This window comes from Solea senegalensis, unplaced genomic scaffold (assembly GCF_019176455.1).
Source record: "Solea senegalensis isolate Sse05_10M unplaced genomic scaffold, IFAPA_SoseM_1 scf7180000014515, whole genome shotgun sequence".
NCBI lineage: Eukaryota > Metazoa > Chordata > Actinopteri > Pleuronectiformes > Soleidae > Solea > Solea senegalensis.
This window is the reverse complement of record NW_025321067.1, coordinates 26,965-43,578: the sequence shown is the minus strand read 5'-3', so window position 1 is coordinate 43,578 and position 16,614 is coordinate 26,965. Positions and strand designations below refer to the sequence as shown.

General features: G+C 41.8%; 2 protein-coding genes across 5 annotated transcripts in view; both read left to right on the top strand.

Annotated features, from left to right (window-relative positions):
- Positions 1-470: 470 nt before the first annotated feature.
- Positions 471-7,606, top strand: cyyr1 (cysteine/tyrosine-rich 1). The gene is made up of 4 exons (XM_044016461.1): positions 471-758; positions 3,617-3,716; positions 4,432-4,592; positions 6,425-7,606. The coding sequence occupies exons 1-4, from the start codon at positions 668-670 to the stop codon at positions 6,556-6,558; spliced, it is 486 nt and encodes a 161-aa protein (XP_043872396.1). The 5' UTR covers positions 471-667; the 3' UTR covers positions 6,559-7,606.
- Positions 7,607-9,063: 1,457 nt separating this feature from the next.
- The window catches only part of LOC122761289 (amyloid-beta A4 protein), a 33,719-nt gene continuing 26,168 nt past the window's right edge, over positions 9,064-16,614 (top strand). For 3 of the 4 annotated variants that reach the window (XM_044016465.1, XM_044016463.1, XM_044016462.1), the window contains exon 1: positions 9,065-9,246. In XM_044016465.1, the coding sequence (XP_043872400.1) occupies positions 9,187-9,246 (60 nt within the window). In that variant the 5' untranslated portion in view covers positions 9,065-9,186. Of the gene's footprint in view, positions 9,247-16,614 lie in introns of all 4 variants that reach the window. The other variant, XM_044016464.1, reaches the window with a different exon arrangement.

Sequence of the window (16,614 nt, the reverse complement as noted above, 5' to 3'; positions counted from 1 at the left end):
AATCAGCTAAAAAAAAACCTGTCAACTGTAAAAATAAAACATAAATAATAAAATAGATAAATAAATAATGACCAAATAAAAAAAAAACTTGACCCTTTAAAGCCTTTAAAGATTCATTTCCACTACATCTCACATTCATTCAACTGGAGGTTAACTGACATATTCACCGCAGATTTTCACAATAAAAATCCTTAAAAACATAACTTCAAAATAAAGGTGTTTGTTTTGATGTTTAACAATATGTAATTCACAATAATTTTAAAAAACAACACATTTATGTGTCAAAATGAATCAATGAATTGGCGGGCCAGATGAGATCCATGTGAGGCTCCGCATGTGGCACGCAAGCCGCCGGTTTTGGACCTCTCTTTTTTAGGCTGACTTCATACCTCCTCTCTCTCTCTCTCTCTCTCCCTCTGTGCAGTGGAAATGGGGGAGGAGAGGAGGAGATGGGGGAGGAGCTGAGAGGAGTCACAGCAGGCAGTCAGTCAGTCAGTCCGAGGTGAGAGAGCAAAGCAGAGAGGTTCACACGTGGAGGAGAAAAAACTCCAGTGGGAAGCACCGCGAAAGTGGCCTGTTTGTGAGGAGACACCCCATAATAACCATGTATCTGGAAGAACCGAACAGGTGACGTCTCCTCCTGCTGCTCTTTACTCCTGAGACGCTCATGGAAACCCTCTGCAGGAGGAGCAGGAGTTGGAGGAGGACGCAGGCGGGGAGCTGGCTGGGAAACTCGCTCCTACTTTGTTTATTCACCGGTGAGTTTTTGTTTTTTCTCAGCATCCCACGCGCACCCACGTGGTGATCCCGAATTAAATAATAATACAAATAATAAGAGTTAATAATGATGAAGTGATGACGCGTGTCCTGCAGCGTCAGGGATGAATGAGTGACTGAGTGAATGCGCAGGAAAACACCGCTTTTTGGATGCACTAATTCCACTTTTACGCACAGCCATGACGCACAGACCGAGAACGTAAGATGTGAGAAAACTGCTGGAAACTTTTGATCTGAGGCGAGTCTGTGGTGGAGGAGGGGGGTGCAGAGTGTGTGTGTGTGTGTGTGTGTGAGAGAAAGGGGGTGGGGGTGAAGGACATTGTCTCACTGCAGCGTGTGTGTGGAGAGACAGGAGCCAGGAGCTGATGAGGGACCACCCAGACTGAGTCTCCTGCTGCTGGGACCTCCCTCAAGTCATTCACATGGGAATCCCATAACTTTTTAAACACATATGTGTGTGTGTGTGTGTGTGTGTGTGTTCCATTACTCACACCCTCCTTCATTAAGGACACATCGGGCAAAACATGATTGTGATATTTAAGGCCTTTTTTTGTTGTGTGGAGCGAGTACACAAGGAAAAAACAGCCACCAGTGACACCTTCTCACGTCTGTAACTTATGTTCACGTCTTTATTTCACTCTAAAACAGACTTTTCCAACAGGAAAGTGGAGTTTGTAAAACCACTCGCTCTCCCACACCAAACCCCAGAGAGAAAACCAGCGACTTAACATCACAGCACACAGGAGTTTTTGATCCACTTGCTGCCTCCATGTGCAACTTGAAATGTGCTATACTGTGACTTGATGTTTGAAACCATTTGTTTAGATTGACCTCAGTGACACAAACTGACCACACGAGGCAGCAGTGGACCAGCAGCATCTGTGCGTGTACGCGCTAAAATCACACATTTTCTCAAAGGACTTTGGTGCGGGGGAAAATGAGTGGTTTACAAACGTCCTGAGTTCCAGTGTCTTGGCTCAAATCATGCTGACAATGTCAAAAACCCTGAACTGTCCCTTTAATGTGGTTTCCCTCCCCGTGTGCATTTAAAATCACTGTACACACACACACACACACACACACACAGCTGTGCCTCTACTTGTCTCAACCTGCTGCCACAACTTTTGGTGAGTTGTGTGTTTGTTGAGGCCTTTTTTGCAAACAGGCACACTTTAAATAAAGGAGCACACACACACACACACACACACACACACACACACACGCACACACACACACACACACTGAGAATGAAAACAAGCTTGGTGCACGTACACACACGTTCTCTCAGCAATCACTCACACTCAAAAACAACGTGTGCCTGGAGGCGTACGAGCCACGAGGAGAAAACACAGAACTTTGACCTGAACACACACACACACACACACACACACACACACACACACACACACACACACACACACACACGTCAAGAATAAGGCCTGCTGCTGGGTGTAAAGTGATGGTGCCGGATCAGGATCCACGCTGATGCGCAGGTGCTAAATGTTAGAATATGTTAATGTGGCCACTCAACGCCGTGGCCCGGTCTAATCACTTCCCACTCAGGAAGGAATAATTCTGCCGCTGAATCACTGCTCGCGCTCATCTGCGTCCATCTCTGATTTCAATAAGAGCTGAATAATTCAAATTTATCAGTCTGAAGCAAACGGAGGCCGCGTCTAATGGCTCTATTTTTCTTCCAAGTAACATTTCAATCAATTTATGTCTTTAGATTCTCACGGTGAATATTAATCTGGAAAAAATATGATAGCAGATCAAATTTAGTGACTTTTTAGCTGCATCGTCACTTTTTTTTACCCTTAAAATTGATCAAATGTTTTAAACCTGTCAGAAAATGCATTTTCTTTATAATATAATCATTTAAAACCAAACATATTTTCAGTTTTTCCTCCTGCGTGAGAACAACCAGCATCATATTTGAACATTTCTGATGCCAGAGCTGGTGATTTTTGCAGGAAATACAAGCAGCAACAGTTTCAGGTCAAATGTCAAAATGATAAAAACATTAAGGCTTAATCCGCTTAATGTTATGAGCATATCATGTTTTTTAAAAGGTGATAATCTGTGTGCTGTGTCGCTGACGCAGAGCCAGCTGCTCCACCGCCTCAGTTCTCATGCGTGTCGTTCGTCATACAGTGAGATACTGGGCCGCGGTCACATGGCAACGGCGGCTTGTTACCATTATGAGCAGAAGGCGTCTTTGTGACCAGAGTCGGAGGAAATGAGAGACTTAAATCACTCTTTTCTGAATTTAACAATGACATTTGTAAACCGCTCACTCTCCCACACCAAACCCCATAGAGAAAACAAGTGATTTTAGGTTTTCAAACCACTGCTGCCTCCGTCAGTAACGCTCAAAGTGGCACCAACTGTAGTTTCCAGTCTGTCCTACATTAGATTATTAGACGAGCCTTTAGATAACTCTGTTTTTCCTTGTGTTTTCTCTGAACTATCCCTTTTTTAAATACAGTAAAACAGACAGCGGGGATTTGTTAGAACAAACCCCGAGGTCTTCCTGTATGAGATCACCACGGTTAACACTTTTATAAAGTCGCTCTCTGAGCTCATCATAAATCCTCTCCCTCTGCTCTTTGAAGGTATAAACAGAAGCCGGTGGTTGAGTTCAGCTCATGAAAGCGTTCATTATTGCATCCATTCAAGCTTTTTTCTCCCATTCAGGGTTTGGAAAAAAACAACGTTCACTATAAAAACACGAGCTTTACGAGTATTCTGGATTATCTCACTGATTTATGACTTTCTTCCAGGTGCTGTGTCAATCATGTGAATTCCCTAACTAAGTGTGTGTGTGTGTGTGTTGCAGGTGGTTCTGAGGCTCAGTGTGAAGGCTGCATGGAGTACTGCTGCGATGGGTCGCCGCCTTTCTGCTGCTCCTACTACGCCTACGTCGGGGACGTCCTCTCGTAGGTTAACACACTCGTAATTTAGCCACAATACGGATATTATTCAGTGTTAAAGGTTAGTAGTTCAGGCTCTTCCTGCTGTAAGACAGACAAATCTGCCCGCAAACTGAAGTTTGTGTCACTTTGAAAAACTCTCATGCTCCCACACCAAACTCCATAGAGAAAATCAGTGGTTTTAGCTCGTGGGCACACAGGAGCTGCTGGTCCATCCTGCCTTGTTTGGTACGTTTATGTCACTTATGTTAATTTGAACAAAGGTTTTTTCAAATGCCGAATTTTACAAAATAACACAATTGAACTTACTGATGGAGGCATTACTAAATAAACAGTGGATCAACAACTCCTGTGTGCTGTGATGTCAAAATCGCTGGTTTTCTCTATGGGGTTTGGTGTGGGAGAGTCAAACACACTGTTAAGTTATGTTAGTTCCCTTTAAGAATATTAGTCTAAATAAACACTACACACACACAGACTTCATATTTGCCGTATTGATGACGTAAACGAAGGCGGGGCATGAGAACTTCAAACCTGTAGGTGTGTCCACATAATTATCTTCATCTATTATTGTTTGTCTTTTCTTTCTTCTCCAAGTCTAATGATATGAAAACAATACAACTGTGCTACACACAAGATGCTGCTGTGTGTTTCCATGGCAACAGCTTATTTCCAGTATTGATGGTGTGTGTGTGTGTGTGTGTGTGTGTGTGTGTTCCAGGGGCACAGCCATCTCCGGTATAGTGTTTGGCGTGGTGTTCCTGATGGGGGCGGTGGCCGCCCTGTTCCTATGCGTGTGCATGTGTATGAAGAACGGACGCGGCGCGCGGGTCGGCGTGTTCAGCACGTCATACATGAACACTGTGACGCAGGGTTACCCAGGTGGGTCCGCACCATCACACACTCTGCCAAGGACATGTGTTGTGTTTGTCTTCCTGTGGACAACGTCCCGTTTTGGTGATGGTTATGTGAATTTAGGTCATGTTTCTGTCAAAACTTATAGTATTTGAATGAAATATGACATTTATATGCAGGAGTCCCATTGAACAAGTTTAGTTCAGGATTTTCTCATGCTTATGTAAGATGGTTAAAGCTATAAGCAGGAAGTTCTATTCAGATCCAGAAACTCTAAAAATACCAGGTGCTGGTATGTAAAGCACTCTTTTTAATGTGTTTTTAATATGTAATTAAATTTTTTATTTAACTTTCACTGAGTCACATTTTAATACAAGTCCCCGCTTAGGCTTTTGTAATATGTTAAACGTCTGATTTTAGTCGGACTAAGACTTTTAGTCGGTTTAGTTGGGTTTCTTATTGTCATGTAAACACATTAGTCCAACTTAAATGGAGCTAGTCTTAGTCGGACTAACGTAATGCGATTCATAGTCCTATTACTCCTGCATGTATGCACTTAGTAGGACTGGAGTTAGACTGATTTAATACGTACTAGCTTATAGAGAGATACATAGAGATATTTTAAAAGTCAGGTTTTAGTCAAACTAATTCAAAAACATGAACTATCCCTTTTTCCTGATGCATTCAGCATAAATTATCAAATATTATGGATAAAGTGATTTACCTACCACCCTTTTTTTTATTTTTAGATTTATTTTTTTTCCAAGCTTTTCACAATAATTTTTTATTTAATTTATTTGATGCATTACCTGCGTTTTTCCCTTTTTATTTCGTTTTTTATCACCTTTGTTTTACGACTTTGTAGTGAAATTGAGAAAGTGCGATATAAAAAAAACTTTTAAGTTAACCTTTTTAATTTATAACTATATATATTTATAGATAGTATTTCAGTACCATAGTTTCATACATGTAATAAACAGATTGTTTATAATAATAATATTAATTTTGGACAGATTAATGAAACTTTATTATTTAAAGGCCAACATTAAATGGACTCTGACTTACAGGAAAGGGTTTCCAGCGCTGTTGTTTTACAGTCCGCGCACAAACACGTCGTGCGACGGTGAAACTCTACCTCCTGACCTCGGGCGGTCAGAAATAAAAGGAACAAGGCGGATGTAAAAAGAGAAGAACAGGTGTAAGGTGTCCAGCGTTGGCCGAGCGCCGTGATTCCTGATTGTGAAGCTTCAGATGAAACCTGAGACGTGTTTCTTTATTAGCAGCGCGTCCATCACTCTCACACTTTTTTATTTATTTTCACGTCCACGTTTATTCTCTGGGACGACTTTGTTTTCTGTTCTCATCATTTATTTAGCGTCCGTCCTCCCTCGGTGTCTTGCCTTCACAGTTGGCGCTCGGCGGCGGCTCCTGCTGCTCTCGTCACGTTTCACAGACGTGCGCGTACATCCTGTACGTACAATCACTTCCACAGGGACAGAGAAACTAATTTAAAAAATGCTGAAAACAGTATCATAGCTTTACTTTCTCATCTTCACAGTGGAAAATAATGACTCTTTAAATGGTAGTTACTCAAGAATCTGCTTCATCTGTCAGAAAAATCAAATTTTCCATGTTTTAGCAACAAAGGCTGCTCCTTATTTTCTTTATTTCTAAACCCAGGCCTCCTCCTGCAGAGTGCAGCTCCTCCGTTGAACCACTAGAGGGTGTAGCTGTCACACTGAACTCCCTGTGAAATGGGGGCAGGTGTCCTGAGGCTTTAAAATGGGCCTCATTCACCTTTCTGAACACCATGTGAGGGTTTTGACATAAAAGCCTCTTTATTATCATCTCTCCCTCAGGTCCTCCGCCTCCGTACACCTACGACTACGAGATGTTCCCTCCCTCCCTGCATCCCCCGCCCTACACGCCGACTCAGCCCCGGCCGGCCAACTGCTCCCCTCCTCCCCCGTACCCCGGCTGCACCCGCAAGTGAATTCCTGCTGCTCAGATTGGTGTGGACTGGTTGTTGCACATAAGGCCCGTGAAACTACGGACAATTCAGTCGTTTTATGACACATTAAAGTGAGAGTTTAGGGTTTAGGTTCATGTCTCCAGTGCCCGGTAGCCATCCTGGAACTCTCTCCCTCTGCCTCCGTCTCACTGAACGTGTCCACCAGCAGAGACACGAAGAGGAAATACAGATTTTAGCTCACCTAATAGAATCTGCACCTGCTTAAGCTGCTGGTAACAAAGTTTGGAAACTGCTCCCTCTCCCGCACCAAAGTCCATCGAGAAAACAAGCGTTTTTAGCTCATGGAGATACAGCAGCTGCTGGTCGACTGCTGCCTCGTGTGGTCAGTTTGTGTCACTGAAATAAATCAGAATGAAGGACTTCAAACCCAGAATTGTTCCAAATAACACATTTGAACTTACGGATGGAGGCAGCAGTGGATCGACAACTCCTGTACGCTGTGATGTAAAAATCCCGCGTTTTCTCTATGGGGTTTGGTGCAGGGAGTGAGTGGTTTACAGAGTGACACAAACATCAGTTACCAGTCAGAAAAGGCTGCTTTAACAGAAACAAAAAGCCATAAACACACTCTTAATGACTTTTTAATTCTAAATGATCTTATTTTTATCAAGTGTGCCCTTTGATGAATGCATGCAATCTGTTTTTTCTTGATAAATACATGTGAATTTCACACCACCATGCTTCGAAAAACCTTAAGAGGCCCTGTGCAATTTTCTGGAGTAGTTGATGAGGTATTAAACAATAATTTAAGAAGCTGGGGGTCAGAATTTTCTCATCCTACTGCTGTGATGAAGACCACTTCAGGATTACGACGGACATTCAAGGAGATGATGCTCACTTGATCTATGCCTATGTGTGGGATTGGAAGTTAAGAATTCTACTAATCCTGATCCTGACGATGTGGACGACTTGAAAAAGGACTGTGTTATTGTCGCCATACTTGAAACTGAACTGGGGACAGATTTTTTTGTTTTGCTTGAGGTACTGTTGTTAAGAACCAGCCTGAGACATGGACACATCGCTCCCAGCAGAGACACAACAGAAAAACAGGTTTTAGCCACTTAACAAAAGGCTCATCAGATAAAATGTCACTTTATCTCACAGCATTTTCCCTCCTAAAACTGAATCTGATGTCGTTTTGTAGACCTCGTGCACCCCACAGAGAAAAACAGCGATGTTGAACCACTGCTGCCTTTATTAAGTTCAAGAAAATTACTTGGTAAAATTCTGTGTTTGAATTGCTTTGTTTGAATTAACCTCAGGGACACAAACTTAGCAAAAGAGGCAGAAGTAGATGAGCAGTGTCCTGTGTCAGTGATGTTAAAACGCTGATTTTCTCTATGGAGTTTGGTGTGGGAGAGTTTTTCATTTGCAGATGGAACTGAAACCGTTACACAACTATGGAAAAAACCTTTACACGACTATGGAAAAAACCTTTACACGACTATGGAAAAAACCTTTACACAACTATGGAAAAAACCTTTACACGACTATGGAAAAAACCTTTACACAACTATGGAAAAAACCTTTACACGACTGTGTTCATCATCTGAAAGTGTTTTAAGGGACAGTTCAGGTTTGTTTTTGTTTTTTTTGCTTGAGGTACTGTTGTGAAGAACCAGCCTGAGACACGGACACTCACTCACACTGAAAACATCGCTCCCAGCGGGGACACAACAAAAAAACAGGTTTTAACCACTTGACAAAAGGCTCACCAAATAAAATGTAACCATATCTCACTGTTACACAGCATTTTTTTTTCCTCCTAAAACTGAAGTTTGTGTCGTTTTGTAAACCTCTTACGCTCCCACACCAAAGCCCATAAAGCACACAGGAGTTGTTAAACCATTGTTGTCTCCGTCAGTAAATTAAAATCTGTGTTTTTGCGAGTTTGGCATTTGGAATCTTTATCTCAGTGACACAAACCTGCCACACGGTGCAGCAGTGGCCAGCAGCTCCTGTGAGCTAAAATCACTGATTTTCTCTAAGGACTTTGGTGCAAGAGAATGAGTGGTTAAAAAAACATCCGATTCCAGTTGGAAGTGTCTGTGCAATGGTGGTGAGATATCATTGACTTGAAAATAAATTGAATTTATAAACATATTAAGTAGCGACACTCTGATTTTCCTTGTGTTTACATTTTGTTTTATCTCAAAATGGAAAAAACAACAACTTTAAACTATCCCTTTAAAGGTTTTTAAATGATAGTGGTGCAACTGTGAATAATGGTGTCGGGGGGAAAATATTTTTTTCCTCACTGTTCTATAAATTAAAGATGTGATTTAAGTGTTCTTAATAGTGTGACTCTGCAGGCTTGGTTTGTTTTTGCTGTGTTCACAGAAATAAATAAATAAATGAATAAAACATAGGAAGTGTGTGTGTGCGCGTGCATGCATGAGTGTGTGTGTGTGTGTGTGTGTTAATCCCACTCGTCGGCTGTGGTCAGGTGATCCGCTGTGAGCAGCTGTACAGCCTCAGTCACCGTCAGACAACGGGAGTCACCGGCGCAGAGTACACACTCATTGTTTCACTGCCGAAGAACAGCTCGCTAAAAACGCCGCTTTCAGGAGAGTCTTTATCGGAGCAACGATGTGGGACCGAGTGGCTTCTCTGCTGCTGCTTGTTGCGGCTTCGACTTTAGCTGCCGAGGTAAGAAATAATCCTCTTTTTTTCTGTGGGAGAATTTGTGGCATTTTCCACCATGTTGTTGCGGAGTCAATAGCGTCGTCGCAGGACCGGAAGCGAAGCGTTTGTACCTGCAAAATAAAAGCATAGGATACGTAAAACCACAAATGTATCATTTACATTTGTATTTTTGGTATCATTGCTAATTTACAGTCAACGTAAACAGTGCTGTTCTCAGGAGCAACATGATGATGATTGATTGATACATTTGTGAGCGAAATACTACTTGAATTGGAAATCATAGATGATATATTGTGTATTGTGAGATCTAAAATGTTCCCAAAATTCATTGAAACCGTATCATGTCATTTAAAATGGAAATATAACGTGTAAAGGGATTAATAACACGTTTGTGTAATGTGATGTAAACAATATCAGCTGTAGATAGAGCAAAAACCACTGTTTTTCCCATTTATTTTAGTCAACATTTTGTACCTAGCATTTTGTGCCTAGCATTAACGTCAACGCTCGTTAGTTAGCAAGCAGGCTAACCAACAAGCAGAAATACGCTTTTTAAATGGAATACCGCAAAGAAATTATAGAATTTATCAGTATATTTGAACATTTGGCAAATGAAAGAAGCAGATGCTTTCAGGCCAGGCGATTTAAATCATATTAAAATAAGTAAATAGCGTTTTTTTTTTATAAGTGTGGCTGTTTATGTATTTATGTCGAGTGTCCTCGCTGTCATTTTATTTTGAAGGTGTAAAGCGGATGTGTCACTGAAAATTCCGTCTCACTTTGCACTGATTTGTGGACGTTTCGGGATTTTCTTAACGGGAATACACGCTGTGTTGAACAATATTGCGTAGTCGTTAGGATAATTTATTTGTATTTATCGCTGTTTTACGAGTATCCGACGTTACAGGAAGCGCACACCTTTAATAAATGACACATGTTTGATTTAAAAATGCCCGATTTGTTGCATTCTTTAGCGTATTCTCTGTGGTTAAGTCTCCCTTTTAACCTGTGGCAAGTGACTCAATGAGACGATGAGTCAGCGAATGTAATTATTTTGACAGTAAATGTCGTGACACGTCGTCATTATATCAATATTATTATTGTTGTGTCATTTAATAATTGTTCGTATCCCGAGGGCTCGATTTTAACGGAGTGGGCGTGTTTTTTGGGATGTGATTTGTCAACAAGACGAGTCGGCTTTTGTGCTGATAAACGGTTAAGGTCACATTTGTGTGTGTAAATAAAACAAACAAAGCCGTCAAAACGACTTAAAAACACGCCGCGAGGGAACGTTAACGACGCCGTTCCTCATATTTCATCATCACACGGGAGAGAATAGTGAAGTAAGATGGCGGCGGTGCACTGCAGCATTTATGGAGGGTCGGGAGAAACCTGTGAAGCCAACGGGAGCTTTTTTGACCCTCTTTGTTGCCTTTCACTCTCTTTATCTCACCAATTCACGTCAATTTCGTTTAATTACAGTCACACCATGAATTAGATGTTCAATATAACACCGTTTTTAGAGGATATAGCGTCATCTAATCACTGTTCTTCATTTTTTAAAGTGTCTTTTGCCGCGTTGTGAACATGTACACTGTAGAAAAACAAGTGTTTTTAACACGACATTTTGTCAGGAAATTGTTTAAATGGAAGCAAATTTATGTGACATTTGTTTGTGCGTTGAGGAAAGTAGTCAGTTCCTGTTTTCTGGAAACACGTTATCATTTGAGTCAAGGTTTTTTCCACAGTTTTGAGGGGGTTTCCACTTCATTTAAATGTGTAATTTTAATACTATACCTCCAGTATTTCCCACATTTAGAGCACATCTCTGATGATCTCTCATGATTTAACATTTGTTGGTTTTATTAACATAAAGGTACATTTACTTGTTGGCCCCCATCAAATCTCTGGGAATGACTTCTTTAGCTTGGGGTAGTGATGTGTGTTTTTGGTCAGGTGGATATTATTTACAGTGTGACTTTGTTGGGAGATAAATTACACATTCCTGTGACCACTACAAGACCTGCAATTGTGGTTTAGGAGCAACTGCAGTTCAAATGTGTGGGATATCTAGAATAACTTCAAAAAAGAACAACTTTTATGACATTTACAACGGTGTACTAAATCAGGTTTCAGCTTCATCTAGGTCGCTTCTTGTTGTTTTCTTGGCTAGTGTTACTGTTTAGGGTTTCATTTCTCCCATAATGAGGTGAAATGTGGTTGCTTGCAGACTATAATCAGTGCAGTTGGAACGAGCGGTGTGTGTGCTGCTCTTCAAACAAAATGTCTGCTTTGTTCGTGATCCTTTGCTTACATTGCTTAAAACAAACTTTACCCCTTTGAGGCCTGTATTTACATTATCAAAGACAGAAGGTGATGAAATGCGATATTTAGTCTCGAGAACCTGTATCATAAAATTAGACGTTGTCGGTGCTGGATCTAGTCTCGGCTTGTTTTTAGCGCCTCACACGCAGCTCAAGGAAGCAGCATTTCCTGATGGTTCCGCCCAGTACACGCAGGCCCGGAGTGTGTGGAGAGAGTGGGAGCTGGATTCCAGCCTTTGTGTCTCTGTAGAATGTGTTTGTGTTCATGCTGCAGTTTTTCAGCCTGGGGCGGACGAGCCCTCTCCTCTTATTAAGAAAATCTAATGCCATTAGGCCTGTTGGCACAACCGGTGTTTCTCTGTCTGGCACTTTCTGTGCTGCTCACGCTGCAGTTTAGGAGCTCTATGACACCATCATGTCTCCCCCTGCTCTTCAATTTGTCTTTTTTCTTTTTTTTTTTTTAGATATTTACTGTCCGCTACAGGGGTAGGTCAATGTATTGATTTGGTGATACATCACCTTTCTACCTCGTACAATACGGTAATCAATACGCCGGGGCTAATATCGATATTTGAATTAACAAATTAAGGCGCTCTAAAAGTAAAGAGTCACGCCACGCGTTACTACTTGATGAATCCTGATGGTGGCGCTGCTCAAATAAATGAGGATACTTGAGTGGATGTTACCTGGCCGAAGAAAAGGGAGTTTACAGCGGGATAATGGTGAAGAAAGCTACGTCAAGAGTTTCACGGACGCTCGTGGTGTATCGCTATACAATATATTTGCTCCAAATAACAAAGAAGACATTAAAAATGAATCATTTTTGCTTTGTAGACAATAGAAGACATTTGAGAAACATCATTTTATTCACTGAACGACTAAATCGATATATTAATATGCAGAATAAAGGGATTTCATTAAGAACACAAATTAGGAGATGAAAATAGTTGTACTCCTTTGTAAATGGCTGTTTGGTTCGTCACTTGACCCAGATAAAATAATTCATCGCTCTCCTCTGGGGTTTCTCCTTGTAAATTGGATCCAGACAAGCAGCAATCAGCAGCAATCTAATCAGAATTGTCAGAGGCTTTTACCATCGACGTTGTTGTGGGCACTTTTGTTATTCCTGATCAGATTATGAGTCATCGAATTGAGGAGCAACTCCAGTTCTCTTTGTGCCTGACCTCACTTCTTTTGGCAAACTGTGAATCCCGTCATGTTTTCAGGACTGAATGTCCTCTTCATTATGAGATATGAAATCCTTTTTCTCATTTTCTGTTTTTGATCTTTCCCTCCTGCCGTGCAAAGAGTTGTGCCATGGAAACTCTGTTGTTTAAACAGTGGACATTGTCTATCTCGGTTGTGTCGACAACAACAGTGACACTGCAGCTCTCCCAATTAATGTCCCCCCGCGTCCCCCCCTCTGTCTGTCCTGCAGAAAAGAATTCCTGACCTTTTCATACTGTTGTCCCTCTTGCACTGCTCTTTGGAAAAGAGTGGAAGCCGTCTTTCTCTGCTGTCTGATAATGCGGATCAGCTGCTGGTGATCACTGAGAACAGATTATTCTTATTTTTCTTTTTTCACAACATTAACGTTGCTGTGTGTGGTAGGAATCTCATTGTGCAGCTCAAATACCTGCACTGGGCAGTGAAACCTTGTCTGTGAATAAGACCCTGTTAGAAGGCATCAGCCAAGGTTTGCTGTAATCACAGTCTGTGCTCAGTGTCTCTGCAGCCTTCTTGGTAACAGCCCAGCCGGCTATTTCGGACTAATAACTTCATTTTTAATGGTCGCCGGGACATAAAAACTATAGCCTATAGGGAATCATGAGTCAAATCTGACAGAAACAGTGGAAAAGACTGGTAATGTTGCTCCATATTAAGGTTTACAACATCTGTTTTTCAGAGGATGTTTATCTATGCCAACAACAACAAGCCCTTTTGTTTTACAGCTCAATTCCTAGAAATGATGCCTTTACCTGTGGCTTTTGCTCCTCCCGCTTGAGCTTGAACACATGAATTAATGCGATCTGGTCCGTCAAGAATGATGGTTAATGCTTTTATCGTTGGACTCAACTCGTTTATTTGTGCTTTTCCATCAGTGATAGTACCTGGTATTTTTTAGTACCTGCTCTGGAGAGGTTCTGAGCCAATACTGAAATATGACGTCAGCAGACTGCCGGCCACCGATTGGTCAGAGAGTGTCATCACTGGAAGAGTCATGAGCGCGATGTCCGACACAAGAATCAAAACGAACAATGCTGAACTGCAGATCAGTTCAAAAGACTTAAAAATCCTAAAAAAAAACCCAAAAAAACGCTTTAATCTCCAACATTGTCTTGAATGTCAATATTTAACAGAGGAGTCTGGTGTGAAACCGGGTAGAACTGACTAGTGCTAGAACTGTAATGGAAAAGTGGCAATAGTGTTTTCGGTCAAACTATCTAATGCATTCGTGGTTTCCTTTATTTCCGTCCTTTCCTCTGGCTTGGTTCTTCCTGTCTCTGTTACTGTGATTGTGTACATTCTAATATATATATGTATATATGTGTGTGTGTGTATATATATATATATATATATGTGTATATATGTATGTGTGTATATATATATATATATATATATATATATATATATATATATATATATATATATATATACAGTATACATATATATACGTACAGGTGTTTTCACTGTTACAAAGAGCTCACTAGGGCCAAGACACAATGTGAATTTGAAATGACATGTGTCTTATATTAGCATTCACGAGTGTGGTGAAATGTGGTTGCATTTCACCACACCCCCCTCGCCTCTCTTACCTCTTCCTCTTCACGACTCACTCATAATTTGCTTTAATAGGTCAAACATGTACACACACCTCCACTTTATTACCTGTCAGTTCTCGGGGAGCGCAACATTCTTGGAGCTGGCGCGCGGCACCATTCATCACCGCCACCGGACGGTTATTTCCATCTGTAAATATCAGCAGTGCGTCATTAAAGACCCACTCTACCTGTCGCCGATCGCTGCCGCTGCTGACTAAGCTGCTGTTCTTGCACAATATGAATAATAAGCTGGGAAATGCATTGCCCCAACCTGCGCAAATTATTCTGCGGTGGCGTCAAGTACATCCACAAAGCCTCCACCTAAAAAGCATCTCCGGGCTTGTCATAAGTGCGAGTATGTGCCGTCCATGGTGTGCGGCACAGAGACCGACCTTCCCCTGAGAGATGACCTTTCTTTAGTCAGATAATCTAAACCATGACCAATACAATCAGCCTTTTAATCATGGATATTCACATGTGGCTTCACTCCCCTGTGACTAATGGATGCCGCAGCAATCAGTATGTTTGTAGCAAATAAAACGTGCAGCCTCGTGTTTAGTGGCGTCGCTGCGACATCACTTTTGTTACATTATGACTTGCCAAAACCTGTGAGTGTGGGTTTTTGAGTAGGTACTGACAGATGAGTCACGGAGGAATTCATGATAAGGTGTCTGTGATGTCTGCTGGTTTTACAAAAGCAGATGAGGCCGTATTAATAGGCAGTTTCGTGAATATCCTTCGTGCATGACGTGAATTGAAAGGGTCATAAACCGTAGAGAGTCACTCTCACTCTTCGAGAAGCACACACACCTCAAAAGAAAGCATTTCACGAGTCCAGAGAAACGACACTGCGTGCAGCTTTATATCCACACGTATCTCGGGGTAAATGTCCAGGTATTATTTATAAGCCTTATCGCACAGCTTTACAGAGATATTGATTCGATATGCTCCCATATGTGCTCTGCTTTTTCCTCACTGTTAGATTCTTCTCCAACAGGAAAGTGAAGTTTGTAATTCCCATACCAAAATCCATCCATCGAAAAAATCATCAATTTTCCATCACAGCACACCAGGGTTTTTGATCCACTGCTGCCTCCTTCACTAAATTCAAATGTGCTATTCTGTGAGTTCTGTGTTTGAAATCCATGGCTCAGATTTACGTTCATGACATAGAATTTTATTATTTTATTAAACGAGGCAGCAGTAGACCTGCAGAGTCTGTGTCCCCATGAGTTAAAAACAGTGATTTTTCTCTATGGACTTTGGTGCAGGAGCGGAAATGTCACTTTCCTGTCGGGAAAGTCTGTCTACAACCACCTTTTTAAATATGAGCCATTCACACTCGAGATATTCCCTTGTTAGACTCCCTGGCTCTGTTTCCCCTCCTCTCGTTCCGCCGTTCTCCATGTTTTCATCCTATCAACACACTTATTTTTTCCATTAAACGGGTGTGTGCGCGCTCAGAAACCACTTTGCCTCGGTGCATTTTTGATTTCAGCTGACATTGCTGACTCATTATTTTGAAGATGGTGGATCTTTCGGAGAAGGCTCCTGCCTAATGATGAAGATTCCCCTCCTCTATAAACCCTGAAATACCCACGAGGCTCTTTGTTTTTTCCTCCACTCGCAAGGATGATCTCATTCCCTCATCCTCTCACTTTGCTCTTCCCATGTCTGCGCTCATTGTCCTTTGTGTGCAGGGTTGCCATAGCAGTGTAGTCTTCAGGTGCCTGGTGCTCGGACTATAATTAGGTCTGTGTTATTTGTGTCATTCTTTCTCTTCTTTTCTTTGCAGTCCATTCCTCCGCAGATTAATCTCTTACTCCTTTCTCTGAAAGGCCGTGTCACCCATGTTGCTGATATGCTGCGTGCCCTCGGCTCCGGATTCACAGTTCAGAGGGTTTATGAAACTCATACATCTCGGGTTTTTGGGGGGCGACGTGGCCGCCAGCTGTCGCTGACAAGTCCTCTCGGAGTCCAAGTGTGAAATTGCAATTTTGTTGGGAAATGTAAAGGTCTGCGTGTGGGCGTGTGGATGGGTGTCTTAGGAAGAGGCTTGTTGTCAGGTGACGTGCGTGTGCTTACAGAAACAGAAACACGGCGCCTGTTTTTGTATTCACTCTATGATCACGAACACGACAGAGACTGTAGCGGTGGAGATTCTTGGATTGGGTGGTTTTGACTGTCCCCTGCTATTTCTGGATCTTTTTCCTGTTTTGGCGGCA

Bases quoted from the DNA above. Each gene is read 5' to 3' on its own strand.
- cyyr1 (XM_044016461.1), top strand. From the start codon at position 668: ATGGAAACCCTCTGCAGGAGGAGCAGGAGTTGGAGGAGGACGCAGGCG. The intron at 759-3,616 runs GTGAGTTTTTGT...TGTGTGTTGCAG, and splicing joins CCTACTTTGTTTATTCACCG to GTGGTTCTGAGGCTCAGTGT. The intron at 4,593-6,424 runs GTGGGTCCGCAC...TCTCTCCCTCAG, and splicing joins TGTGACGCAGGGTTACCCAG to GTCCTCCGCCTCCGTACACC.